Source organism: Charadrius vociferus, unplaced genomic scaffold (assembly GCF_000708025.1).
Source record: "Charadrius vociferus isolate BGI_N301 unplaced genomic scaffold, ASM70802v2 scaffold110, whole genome shotgun sequence".
NCBI lineage: Eukaryota > Metazoa > Chordata > Aves > Charadriiformes > Charadriidae > Charadrius > Charadrius vociferus.
In genome coordinates, this window is record NW_009646761.1 from 1,595,818 (window position 1) to 1,608,864 (window position 13,047).

Sequence of the window (13,047 nt, forward strand, 5' to 3'; positions counted from 1 at the left end):
TTTCAACTGGTTATTCCCTTGTCATGTGTAACTTCATGAAGGAGGCTGATTTTGTTTGGAAAAAAAGAAGTATGAGTGAGCACTGGCAGAATGTTTATAATATCTGATAAAAAGGGATTATAGGTTTTCTAATGTTCATTTGAATGCGTTGCATGTGAACTGATACTGTATTTGTTTTGTCAGGTGAGTGACTTAAAAAGTGCCTTTGTCAAGTCACTTTTATGAGCGAGGACTGCTACGCCCGTGTTCTCAAAAGCCCGTCTTTGCCAGCCAGACATTGCCTTCACCTTACTCCTGGTGGAAGATACCTCAGCTGTCTCCATTTGCCAATTAGTTGATGGGAAACTGAAAGCAGAAAAAGAGGAAGAAGAATAATTATTATTCCTGGGACATGAACAAATGACTGCATTGCTTTTCTTGCGTAATCAATACCAGCAAGCAACCATCAGAGAATTAACATTCTATCAAGGAGTGCCATTGCACTGAAGGACCTTAGCTTAAAGCTGGTGCATCCGTGATACAATCAACAGGCTCACATGTTTTACAGACAGAAATGCGTCTGAGCATGTTTTTTCCCAGCCAAAAGTCTACAAGCGGGACTTAATGATTGATGAGTGACTGCTTGCTGATAAACTTTCTCTGTTTATTCTGCTTTGTGTGTGTTGGATACCGTTAATCATCCCCCACTTTTTTTTTTTTTTCAACTTTCTTTTCAATTGGATTTGAAATTATTTTTTTCTGGTTATTGTTTGTTTGTTTGTTTTTTCTTTTTCTCACCCTTCCCTTCATCGTTAGTTCTGGAAATTTCTTTGGCATAATTTGTTTGACAGCAATTTACAAGTCTGAAATCAGATTTTCACCATGGCTCTGAATGTTGCTCCTGTAAGAGATACAAAATGGCTAACATTAGAAGTGTGCAGACAATTTCAGAGGGGAACTTGTTCGCGCTCTGATGAAGAATGCAAATTTGCACACCCCCCTAAAAGTTGCCAGGTTGAAAATGGAAGAGTAATTGCCTGCTTTGATTCCTTAAAGGTAAGAAAAAAAAAAATTACGCGTGTAATGAAAATGCTACTACATTGTACTGAAAGGAAAATGTGAAATGATGAGTTGCAACTAAACCAGGTTAATCAGAAAGTGATTTGTTCTTGGTAAGATGTGTATTAATACAAATACTATTTGTCATAACTTTTATTTATTGAAGCTTTGAAAAGATTTCTTTCTAAGAATTTTCTTTTCCAGTGTCAATATGTTGTTTACAAAAATTGCGTATGACTGTGGGATACAGGATTGCTTACAGCTGGTGGGACAATTGTATTCCTCAGAGTACATTTTGTGAATTATTATTGTTTCATGGCAAATGAAAATACACAGTAGCACAGTACTAGGCCATTAACGGAGTCCTAATCAAAAAAATCATATGGAAAGAGTACAGTTTCTTTCATTTAAATCAACAGAAGTAAGAGAAGTCTATCCCTTACTTCAATTTTGACACCGTAACGGGTTGTTTACCCTTGGTATTGGGGACTCTCAGATAAATTAATAGCATTGATAATTACATGTATGGATAGTGCAGATAACAGCGTAAGTTTAGAACAGAGTGAAGGGATTCTCTCCTTTGGAACATATTTAGCAATTATGTTGTTAGGCCATCAACTTCTGAGTTGCTAATGACATCATGCATGCTTTAGAAAACTATTTTAGAAGTTCTGTGAAAATACTTCATGTACTGCATAAAAGAAATTTAATGACCCTGTGGGATTTGGGGAGTACACAGTGTTTTCTGTGGTGATACATTTGCGTTCTCATGTCAACAAAATGAAAAAGCTTATTTCATATAAATAATTAAAGGGGAAAATTGAGCATTTCAGATTTTATTTTGAAAGTTTTAGTTGTGGCTTGGTCTTTTGAGCATGGGAGAATGTCTTGGATTTCTTTTTAAATTTAGCTCTGTAGATCAAAATTTTGGTTACTCACCAACAACTCTCTTACTGTGAAAACATCAGTGTGAATAAGAAGAAAATTCAGTGTTATTGGAAAATGTGAATTTATTTTTATTACACTTTTTTTTTATGAAATGCGAGATACTGTGCTAGGCATCTTTCGTCTGGATTTTCTTGTTTCTTCTCTTCCTTTGAAGATTTAGAAGAAAGTAACTCAGGGGAAATGTTTGTGAGGGGGTTACATTGTGTATAACCTGCAAGCCAGAACAAGACCTTTGGAGTCATTGCAGTATGTCATCAAGTGCTATTAATGACCTTAATCCATGGATTACTGCACGATAAACTGTAACAGCTTCCTTGTAGAGGTTCTCATATATTGGTTGCTTGCCAATGGGATTTTTTTTTTTTTTTTTTAACAGGCAGGCTAGCATCTGCAGCAAATGGGCAGTAAGTAGCTTTTGCAAAAAAAATAAGCAAGTCAGTAGCAGTTTTTTTAAATACAGTTTTTAACCATTGTAAAGACTCGGGGCTGCGGCCAGGAGGCTGGAGGCAGGCAGCAGGCAGCAGGGCTCAGTCACCCCCGAGCTGGCAGGGCAGTGGGTTTGCAGCGCAAGAGGTGTTGCCGCTGCTGCATCACCCCGGCCAAAGCGGTGATGTGCCTGTCCTCGCTGCCTGAGGACAGCATCGCTCTCTGGCAGCGTAGGGAGCTCGCAGCGGAGGTGCCAGCTATTTGAGCTGGAGAGGTTTGTGCAGGGATGGTTATTGCCCACGAATTGAAACCAGAGTCGCAGCCTAAGCTAATAATACCGTGAAGAGAAATCCTGAGGGATCGCTGTGGATAACTTACTGACAACCAGCATCATTGCTCAGTGGAGAGAAGTCCAAAACCATGTTAAAAATGTAGTCAAATCAAGCAGGCATGTTTTGTCCTAGTGTGGGAGGGCATCTGCTTAGAGGAGCCAGCTTGCTCCAGGCGAGATCTGGTGGCTGAAGCAATGCTGCTCCATCCCGCTGCCCAATATCGCCCTCTTCCCAGTCAGTGGAAGGGAGCATGCTCCTGGGCCTCCCATCTTCCATTTTTTAGTTGAGTCTGTTGCGTTAAATTGCCAGGAAAGATGGAATTATACCAAGAAACCAAACTGTGGCCTGAAGCAGTGGAGGTGGAGGTATGGGTTTCTTCCCGCCGACCCTGCTGCAGGCAGAGGGAGATTCAATAAGGGGACAGTAACATTGTCAATTGCCGCAGCTCCTCGCTGCTGAGCATGGGTCGGAGCCGTGCGTTTTGGTGTGCTGCCTGACCCCTCGGTGCATAAAAAGATTTTAGGGATCATTGCGAGTGCATGGCTCTTGGCTGTATCAACTGGCATCCTCGCAGCCATTATCTCAGTTATTCAGAAGAGTGTTTGTAAATCGCCATGTGTACAGCAAGAACGTGCCTGGTTAGCTCAGTTTGCTTATACTGCAGGTTGAGGGACTTAAGTCATTAGTCACATAAATCTATTTGATGCGTAGCTTTCGGAAACAGTGGTATTAATCATACAGTTTCAGAATAAGGCTTTGGCACTCCACAAGCAGAATAATGTTTCATGTAAATAAACAAACAGAACAGTCTAGAATTATAGATAAAATCAGAATTTAATTAAAAAAAACAAGAGCTGTTTTCCTTGCTGAACACTGAACCACACTTTAATGCAGGCAATTATTTGGAGTTTATTTACATAATATCTAGAGCTTTGGAGACTTAGCGTTTTAACTGTCTTGGTTTGGTGTACCTGCTGTAAAAATAAATTATAGCTAGTATGTTGAGTCTCTTTGAATAAACATCTTCCTACCCAGAGAAGACAGAGAATTTTTTTAGTCTCAGATTGAGGTATGTGTTACATTTAGGTGGTGCCTGGTAGTTACAGCTGCTCCCTAAGAAGTCGGTCAAACACAAGATACAGCACTGTGAAACAGGCTCTCCTTTACCTGCTGATTGATCAGAAGAGCCCCTGTTTGGGGAAGGGGCATGCGCTCTCCTGTATGGGTAGATGAGGTAGCGTGGTATTGGTATCTGCCAGGTGGGTCAGACTGCCAAAGCACCAGTATGGACCCACTGGAGAGAGTCCAGCAAAGGACCACAAAGATGATGAAGGGACTAGAGCATCTCTTCTATGAGGAGAGGCTGAGAGAGCTGGGACTGGAGAAGAGAAGGCTTAGGGAGATCTCATCAATTCATAACAATACCTGAAGGGAGGGTGAAAAGAGGACAGTTAGGCTGTGCTCAGTGGTGCCCAGTGACAGGACCAGAGGCAATGGGCACAAACTGAAACGTGGGAGGTTTTATCTGAACGTCAGGAAACACTTTCACAGCAAGGGTGACTGAGCACTGGCACAGGTTGCCTAGGAAGGTTGTGGAGTCTCCATCCTTGGAATATTCAAAAGCTGTCTGGACATGGTCCTTTGGCAACCAGCTCTATGTGGCCCTGCTTGAGCAGGGGTTTGGACCAGATGACCTCCAGAGGTTCCTTCCAACTTCAACCATCCTGTGATTGTTTGACCAGAAGCAACTTCATGCTGACTCCCCTGTAGCCTCAGGGTTGTTCTAAGCTAGCAAAAGCTGGTGTTGGGACTGAAGGAAATAATCTCATCCAGGGATACCTGCCTCCATGCTGTGCCATGTCCTCCTTTGTGCTCCCACTGCTGTTTTTGTGGTTGCGTGGTGCACCAGCTTAGGGAATTGATGGTGTAGTTGCTGCTGACCCATGGGAGAGGGGCTGCGTGGCACCAGCAGAGCGCTGGGTCACTTCTGCCAGTGATAGTGCTGTGGCCTTAGGCCAAGCTTCTGGAGTAACATGATTGCATCAGAATCCAAATTTTCCTGTATTAAAGAAGTATATTTGTAGGTCCGTTGGTTCCAAGTAAAAGGTCAACAGAATTTAATGGACCCTGTTTGCTTTTTAACTCAAAAGGGATTTTTGGCTCTGAATACCTGTCCTTGCAATACTTGACTTTAAACCCGGCAAAAGTTGCAACAGCAGCCCATTGGACTGATTACAGTTTTGAGGATCCAAAATGCTCACTGTTGAAGATTGTCTGGGCTCTGAATATCCTTCATCTGTGAGATGCTCCAGGCTAGACAGAAATAGCTAAAGACTAATGAGCCTAGTTCAGATTCAGGCCAGAAAGTTGCTGATTTCAAGCCAGGTTCTGCCTCATGGGCTTCTTGGTGAAGGACAGAGCCTGGTCTGTTCTGCACAGGGCATTTTGGGAGAGTCAGGAGAGTGCAGATGGGTCATTCCTCTGCACCCGATGGATGGCAGATGCGGCAGTCAGCCAGATGCACGCTTGTTAGCTGGTCATAGCATGGCCTCCAGTGGTGAGGTTATCTCCAGGAGAAAGACCCCTGTGACTCAGCTAGCCGGTGTGGCCAGGTGGGCACACCCAAAACTGTACTGGGCAAGTGACCTCAGTGAGCATAATGTGAGGATGAAAGTGTGTCTGAGATAAGCTGGTTGACTGTGCCTGAGGTGAATGAAGGGGTACTTCCATGACAAGGCCCAGAGCCCCACCAGTGGGTGAAGAGATAGAGGATGCTGGGGAAGCACTGCCAGAACTGGAGCCTTGTCTGCTGCCTTAAACTCTCCTGAAGACTTTTTGGAGCCCTTACCAGGTTCCTGTTTCGATGCTGCAGTGTTTTTGCAGTGGGAAGGTTCTGTGAAGAGGCCTGTCTGAGTAGAAAGTTTGAATTTCAGGAGGTGCTCTCTTTATATTTTTATGCTTCTCACCGGGTTCAAGTAGCTTAATTTAAAATTGAAGAACCTGAATATATAACATTTAAAATATCGTGTTTAGATCCCTCCAAGCAAACCTGTTTTCAAGGCTTTCTTGTCCAGATAGTAGTAAAGAACAAAATCCTTTTAAAGGAATACTAATATATAATGTAATGTCTTGGGACAAGAACATGCAACACTGCTGTATTTGAGCTGAATTTAAAAAACAAACAAACAAACAAAAACATTAAAATGAATGGTGACGTCTAGGAGCGGTAGAAGGGAAAAGCTTGGCAGATAAGAAAATATGATCATGTGCATTTCAGTGGGAGTTGACTTTCTTGTTCGCAGGCAAGTCTGGATTTTAGATTCTGGTCTTATTTCTCTTGACTCTGATTTATACCCTTTCTGCAGGTCAGCTACTGGAAGGATATGTTGTCTAAGCTAATACAGATAACAGAGGAAGTATCTTGAAGATACTGTCATTGCAAGTTTTATGGTGGTAAACAAGAAAACGAAAGCTTCTTTAGGGCTACAGATGGCTTTTTCTGTATTTTTTTATCTATTTACTAGTGTCTAAACACTTCGAATTGTTCCGTTTATTGAGCCAGCAGACTAGTGTGAACTGTTCATTTGCATTTTCATGAAAGCCTTTTAAGAATATGCCTATCTGGTCTCATTTGGCACCACAGAATAAAAGGTAATTGAAAGCTGTACAGAGACCTGTTTACCAAGTTAAAAGGGTTCCAGGAAAAAAAGAAATTTTAGGAACATCCACTTTGTTGAAATATCTGGAACTGAAAAGAATCTGTTTAAGATGGACTCAGCTTTATTTAGAAAAAGGAAAACAAAGTCTTTGTAAAGTGAGCAGGCTGTTTGTAAGAGAGTGAGCTCAGGGTTGGGAAGCAGTAGGTAGTCATTTGCCTTCCTGTGATTTTTTTTTTTTTTTGTGGGTCTCTAAATGTTTTACAAATGTCAAGGACTCAGGATCCTCTCACACTTTGAAGTGGGTGATACCTGCTCTCACTTGGCAGGTGAGGCAGTCTGGACAGACTGTAGGTGAGCACCATACGCAGAGTGGGTTGGCTGGTTTTGTCTATACTTGGAAGTATTTAACTGGGTGTTTATAATGTCCTAGCTGGCTGAATTTCTGCCCGTCACCCAGTTACATGGTGTGATACTGTTCAAAGACAAGGTGAGTTCAAGGGCTGTGCCTACAGCTGGTGGGGAAGAATGACTGAAACGAGCAAACTCATTTCTCCTGGGTGACAGAATGGCATATTCCTTCTGGGCCCGTGATTTTGCCTGTCTTGCTGCACAGTGACCCGATTTTGGCAGGATAGGGGAGTTGGCTGCCCCTTTCAGTAGGAGTGGGCTCTGGGGATGTGAAGTTACAGACTGAAACCTTCCAGGTTGGTGACACAGAATCCAGAGCTCCCTCTTCCATCAATGCAATGAGTTCGGTTGCATCTCTTCTTTTTCACCTATCTCTGTTTTTAATTTTAAAAAGTGCAATAAATTACAGGTAGTCTGAGAACACCACTTGGCAGAAGCTTTCTTGTGTCTGAGTTGCTGCAAAGTGTCCAAAGGAGGGCCATCAAGATGATCAGAGGGCTGGAGCACTTCTCTGATGAGGGCAGGCTGAGAGAGTTGGGATTGTTCAGCCTGGAGAAGAGGAGGCTCCGGGGAGACCTTATAGTGGCCTTTCAGTACTTAAAGAGGGCTACAGGAAAGATGGGGACGGACTCTTTATCAGGGAGTGTAGCGATAGGATAAGAGGTAACAGTTTTAAACTGAAAGAGGGTAGATTTAGATTAGATATTGCGAAGAATTTTTTTAATGTGAGGGTGGTGAGATGTTTGAAAAGGTTGCCCAGAGAAGTTGTGGATACCCCATCCCTGGAGGTGTTTAAGGCGAGGCTGGATGGGGCTTTGAGCAGCCTGGTCTAGTGGGAGGTGTCCCTGCCCGTGGCAGGGGGGTTGGAACTCAATGATCTTCAAAGTCCCTCCCCAACCTAAACCATTCTATGATTCTATGAAAGTGTGGGCATGAAGAGAAAGTGTCGATCAAGGCTGGTTTTAGATGACTGCAAACTAAGTCTGTAGGCTTCCTCTGTATTGAGAATAGCAGTGGCCGCCCTGGGTCAGACTCTGTTTTAAATCTACTCTATGAAATACTGTTCTGGGACACATATGCCTCCTGAAGGCCCTGCTTTTCCAGGCTATGGGAATTTTGTGGCTCAGAATGAAGTACAAGGGGTGAGATGTTGCATGAAATTATGCCACCCTATTTCCTGAGACTGTATTTCACCTTGTACCCAACCTGTGCAACTGTGAGCTGCTGCTAAAAAGAGGTGGTTACACCCAGTCCTGTGTCCTGTCACAGCTAGCTCCCCTTTTTAATTTCTGTTCAAGTGATCATGCAGCCATACAAATTGTTTGAGCTGTTCCAAAGGAAAGGGGAGAACTGCGTTAAATACAATTTGCAACTATTAATTTAGGCAGCAAAATCTAGTGTAAATTGAGATACAGTGGGGTTTAAGAAAGGAGAATCTCCTTCTGAGGACACCCCCCTCCCCATCTCTGAGTTTAGGGACTCAGTATTCCCTGTGTTGTTGATCACCTGTTCTTGTTTTTCTGCAAGGCCCTCTATTTTTATTTTCTGGTTGTCTCCTGTAGCGCTCCCAGGATGCACAAGTTCCTTTAACACTTCCTTTTTCCTGTTTGCTTCAGTCCCGTTTATTCACATAGCTGTCTCCATGCCGACTCTTCTGGCTTAACTATAGGTAGGGGTAAAAACCAACTAGCTGAACTGCTGGGCAGACACCCTTAAAAATCCATGAGCTTGACTTAAATTGGTTAGAAGAGAGTCACCAAAACTGAAATAAGCCCTTAACTGTTGTGTTACACGGCGTTTAGCTTTTTAAAAAATAAATAAAATATTAAAAAAAAAAAAAAGAAGCTGTGGACATTTGTTCACTGCAGAGTGGGCTGTGCTGTTCACTAGGATTTGTCCCTCTTCCAAGAGGGACATTTCTCCTGTGTTTCGGAGCAGAGTCCGGAGGCGCAGCTCAGCCCCGCCACCCGTGGGGTCTGACTGGTGGGTGCCCGCAGGGGCAGGTTCCCGGGCGGGCTGCCAGGGCTGAGCCGGGGGCCGGCCCCTGCAGCAGAGGGGCACTAGCCATCAGGTCAACTCGGAGGAGTGAGTCCTAATCTGCTGCCACTGTCTCTGCCCTCAAACTGAAACTCTGAAAAGCAGAGAAGTTGAACCAGTTGAAGTTCATTATGTAGGCTGTTAGAAAACAGCCTTATCTAGCCTCCTCCAGGCCCTCTTTTGTTTCCTCATTTGTCTCTCTCAGCAGCAGCACTGAGAGCACAAAGCTGTCCTGGCTGTCACTGTTTCCCCTGTCACCACCTGACCTGACAGATTTTAAACCTGCACACCTTTTTTTAACTTGACGTAAGTTACATTCTTGAAGGAGAGCCTGGTTGGACCCCTGATCGCTGAGCTACTCAGACCCTTCTTCCCACTGAAGACATGGGAAGCTCCTCTTCTCAGTCTCACGGTTCAGTGGCAAAGGCTCTCGGTCATCAGAGTAGATGCCTTTCACAAGCAGGAGACCTGTCGCAACAGCTTGTGCCTCCCTTGGCCCTTATGACTGCCTGATGTGAAGGAGTGGGTGTTAACCGGCAGTTTTCACTGTCATTTTTGGTGTGGTAGAACTTGCTGAGCAGGTTGCATGGCCCCTGGCCTGGGGAGGAGGATGAGCACTGGGAGCAGTTAAAGAACAGTAACTGAAGGATGTAATAAAATACATCTTTTTGTTCACTGAATCGTGCTGTCCTGAGGGACTCCCATTATTCTTGTAGACAAGGGCAGTGGTCTTGCTGGGCTGAATTAACTCCTGGAACTTGCTGCTTCCAGAATTTCCAGCAGAGACTCGCGAAGAGCATTCCCAGGTAGTCTGCCATACCCCTTCATCTCAGATGCAGCCGCCACTCAGCTATCAGTCTAAGTCTGATTACACGAAGAAGAACAGCTAGGCAGACTGGTTAGAGCTGCAGGAAACCTTGTGTGGAAGGGCACGGGGTTCGGCAGATGCTCTCCAGATTTTCAGGCACTCGGGGGTCCTTCATATACCTGCCGATTCACAGTGTAGTTTTTGTTGCTGCACCAAACTGTGCTCCCCTAAGCTTTATAATAACCAGTCTGTGGGTGTAGTGAAGGCAGAATTCAATCAGAGTCTCTGACTCATCCCATCACTAGGATTTTGAACACAAGAGCAATTGCTCGCTGCCCACTCCTCCCCCACACTCCCTATTAACTCGGGTCACTGTTCCCACAGGCTTGCTCTCTCCAGGTCTCCCCACCTACTCCTTTATTCTTCTGGCAGGTGGTTCCTCTTTCATTCCAGGCTCTTTTTTTTCCCTTGGCCTTGTGTATGTAGCTTTCTCTTAGCTCAGGCGTCAGCTGTTCTTCCCAAGCTGTTATACTTAGACTGCATCATCAATACAAGACAGGGTTGTGTTTGGATGCAGGAGTTTCCTGATGTAAAAGCCTAGCAGAGACAAGACTCATGTTGCTATTAGTCCAGGTCATCCCCAACACTGGAAAGATAATTTAAATCTAGAAAACCAAGGGAGTTTATTTGCAAGTCTGTTTGACAACCCCTGCCCCCCTTCCCAACTCGTATCTCCTCATATGAAGACTGCCACCTTGTTTTTGAGGAGGTGGATTATACTGGAAACCCATTGCCAAAAAAAAAAAAAAAAAAAGGAAAGCTGTTGTGGTTTTGGAGACGTTGGAACATATCATTGAAAACCTTTTGTGAGGGTGAGGTACTCGTCCCACAACTGAAATTCAAGAGGAAATCATAAGTCTCTGTTTTCTTCTACATTGATGTGTTTCTTGTGGCTGTGGGCATCCTGTGCCACCCAGGATTAGATTCCTGCAAGGTCTTGACCGCAACAAAGAAAAAAATTAATAATGGGAAAAAGAAACTGGCTTCTTATCAGCTTTGTCCATGAGCTGCATGGTAAAGTGTTGTGAACAATGCCCCAAAAGTCAGATAGCCCCAATGCTTGGAAAGACAAATCACTGAGTGGTAAAAAGAAAGAAGTAGACCATCAGTGGAAAACTGCATGAAAATGTATGAGAGGTGTACCAGCTGTGGAGCAACACCCTTATGTGCACTTGAGGGGCCGACGGAGCCGTCCTGTTCCCTGTGGGCAGCTGTAACCCCGCAGGCTCACGCATTGCCACCCAACGTGGCACTGTGTGGTGCCACGCTCCTGACTGAAAGATGACTTGGTGCCATCACCGCAGTGTAGATGTACCTTTTTTCATGAGCTGTTGCAAGTTCTCAGCCCTTGCTTCCTCCCGGGTATGTTTGGCTCGAATGAGAGGGGATGCAGGGTGCGCAGTGCCATGGCAGCTGCGTGGATGGCCTGGGCCAGCAGCCCATCAGGTGTGCTGCTGCCCCTCACCTGCATGTGCCATAGGCCAGACATCTTCTAAACTTTGTAAAAACCTAATTTATTTACTGTTGTTTGAAATTCAGTTTGAGCCTTAAGCATTCTGCAGTGAAACTGTACCTCTGACTGAACAGGTTTGTGTACCATCTTACACGTTGTCAAGAGAGGAGCTTACTGAGCGTCAGTCTGGTGGCACCTGTGAAGGTAACACAGTGGCTGTAAGAAAAGCTCAGTTGTAATTGGGAAGCTAGTAGAGCTGCAAGGACCTTCACTGTTGGTTCAAAGCGAGCTGAAAAATAAAACCCAGTTTGTTTGACGCTAGCGTAAGCCCCAGTGGCTGTTGTTAAGCATTCTCCCCTGCCCCCACGTTCAGCCACATAAAAAAATCTCTACACAAGCCAACTTTTTGAGCTAGATGTAACATGTGAAAGTCAAGAGACATGTAATAGTGCTTTTTTTTTTTTTTTTTTTGTAAGATCACTTTCTAGATTAGGCCATCGCTTTGAAATTAGTATGTATTTATTTGCTGTGGGTAGGACCTGAGTCTTTGGGCTTGATTCAGCTGCCCAGAGGCATCTGATACTGTTTGAGGTGCCCTAGAGTGCTCTTGATGGCTTTCCAGTGACATGTCAGAGGAGTGTGTCATATCTGCTGGCACCATGCAGAGGACCAGGACGTCCCAGGGTGCTCCAAATGGTCCTGCTGACTTCTCTATGGCAACAGAGTGAAGCCCTTCTCAGGAGGCAATGTTAGCTGTTGTACTAACTGGAGACTCTGACGTCAACTGCTTTGAGTAAAAAGGTGGATGATGCATTTGCCGCAGTTATGACCTGGCTAAGAGGAAAGCTGGGGCATAGGCCAAACCCGTAAGAAGCTATCTTCTGTAGCAGAAAAATGCCCTCGTGGAGAACATCACCCTCGATGAACATTTTCAACGTGTATGTTATAGTTCACCATTAGTAATGCTAACAGCTGATGTAAACTCATTAATTTGAAATAGGTGTGACCCATGTAACTGGGTTCATCTTTTGCTATCTATGACATGAGATAGTCTTTCTAGGCAGTGGCATATTACGACAGCGAACTCAGTTTATTTAAAAATAAAAAAATAAGTGACCTCTTGCAAATTTAAATTGAATAGCAACCATAACTACCTCTTCGTGAAGATTTTAAAGCTAGACATTAACGAGAATACGGTCTATGCATTTGAAAAATCATGAAAGTTAAAACAAAGAAACCCCGTTCCCCTGAAATACAATTCTCCATTACTTCATTCACAGATGTTAACATATGTCAAGTGCCATCAAATATGTATGTAGTTGGTTTCTGATACAAAATGGGGAAAAATATTTGCTTTTCAAAGAGTATCTTAATAGTATTTTGCCTAAGGTAGCGGGTAATAATGAATGTCATGAAAATGCAGCCTACTCCCCAAGTGCGTCTTGCCTTACCTGTGTGCTTTGTAGCACTGGTCATACAATATATGTCAGTGTTACTAAAAGTGGAGGCATGGGGTTTGCATGTGCAGAGATGGAGGTGTGTGGATAGAGCTATGGAGATACTGCACCTGTGAGCATCTGTAAATTACGGTGTTGGTGTGAAGGTGATTTTGTGCTTCGTGCTGAACACGTTGATGCCATTGAAGTTCCAGTCTGTGACGGTCCTCGGTATAAATCAATAAAAATATTAATTTCCTGCAAAACTCATTACTTCAGTAAGAGTAGTGTTAGCTGATTAGTATGCATGAACCGGTTTGTGTTTGAAGCGCAGGAAAAGTCTACGGTTCTCTTTCTCTAATTGAACCTTCTGGCTATAATTGTTTTTAGCCTGGATTCTTGAAGAAATGAGGCTTATGCAGTCAGGCTGCCTCTCTTTCCC

General features: G+C 43.9%; 1 protein-coding gene across 8 annotated transcripts in view; it reads left to right on the forward strand.

The window, feature by feature from the left end:
* The first annotated feature begins 483 nt into the window (after positions 1 to 483).
* Positions 484 to 13,047, forward strand: part of MBNL2 (muscleblind-like splicing regulator 2) — a 74,178-nt gene continuing 61,614 nt past the window's right edge. For 7 of the 8 annotated variants that reach the window (XM_009891668.1, XM_009891684.1, XM_009891700.1 and 4 more), the window contains exon 1: positions 484 to 1,035. In XM_009891668.1, coding sequence (XP_009889970.1) covers positions 862 to 1,035 — 174 coding nt within the window. In that variant the 5' untranslated portion in view covers positions 484 to 861. The remainder of the gene's footprint in view (positions 1,036 to 13,047) is intronic. The other variant, XM_009891676.1, reaches the window with a different exon arrangement.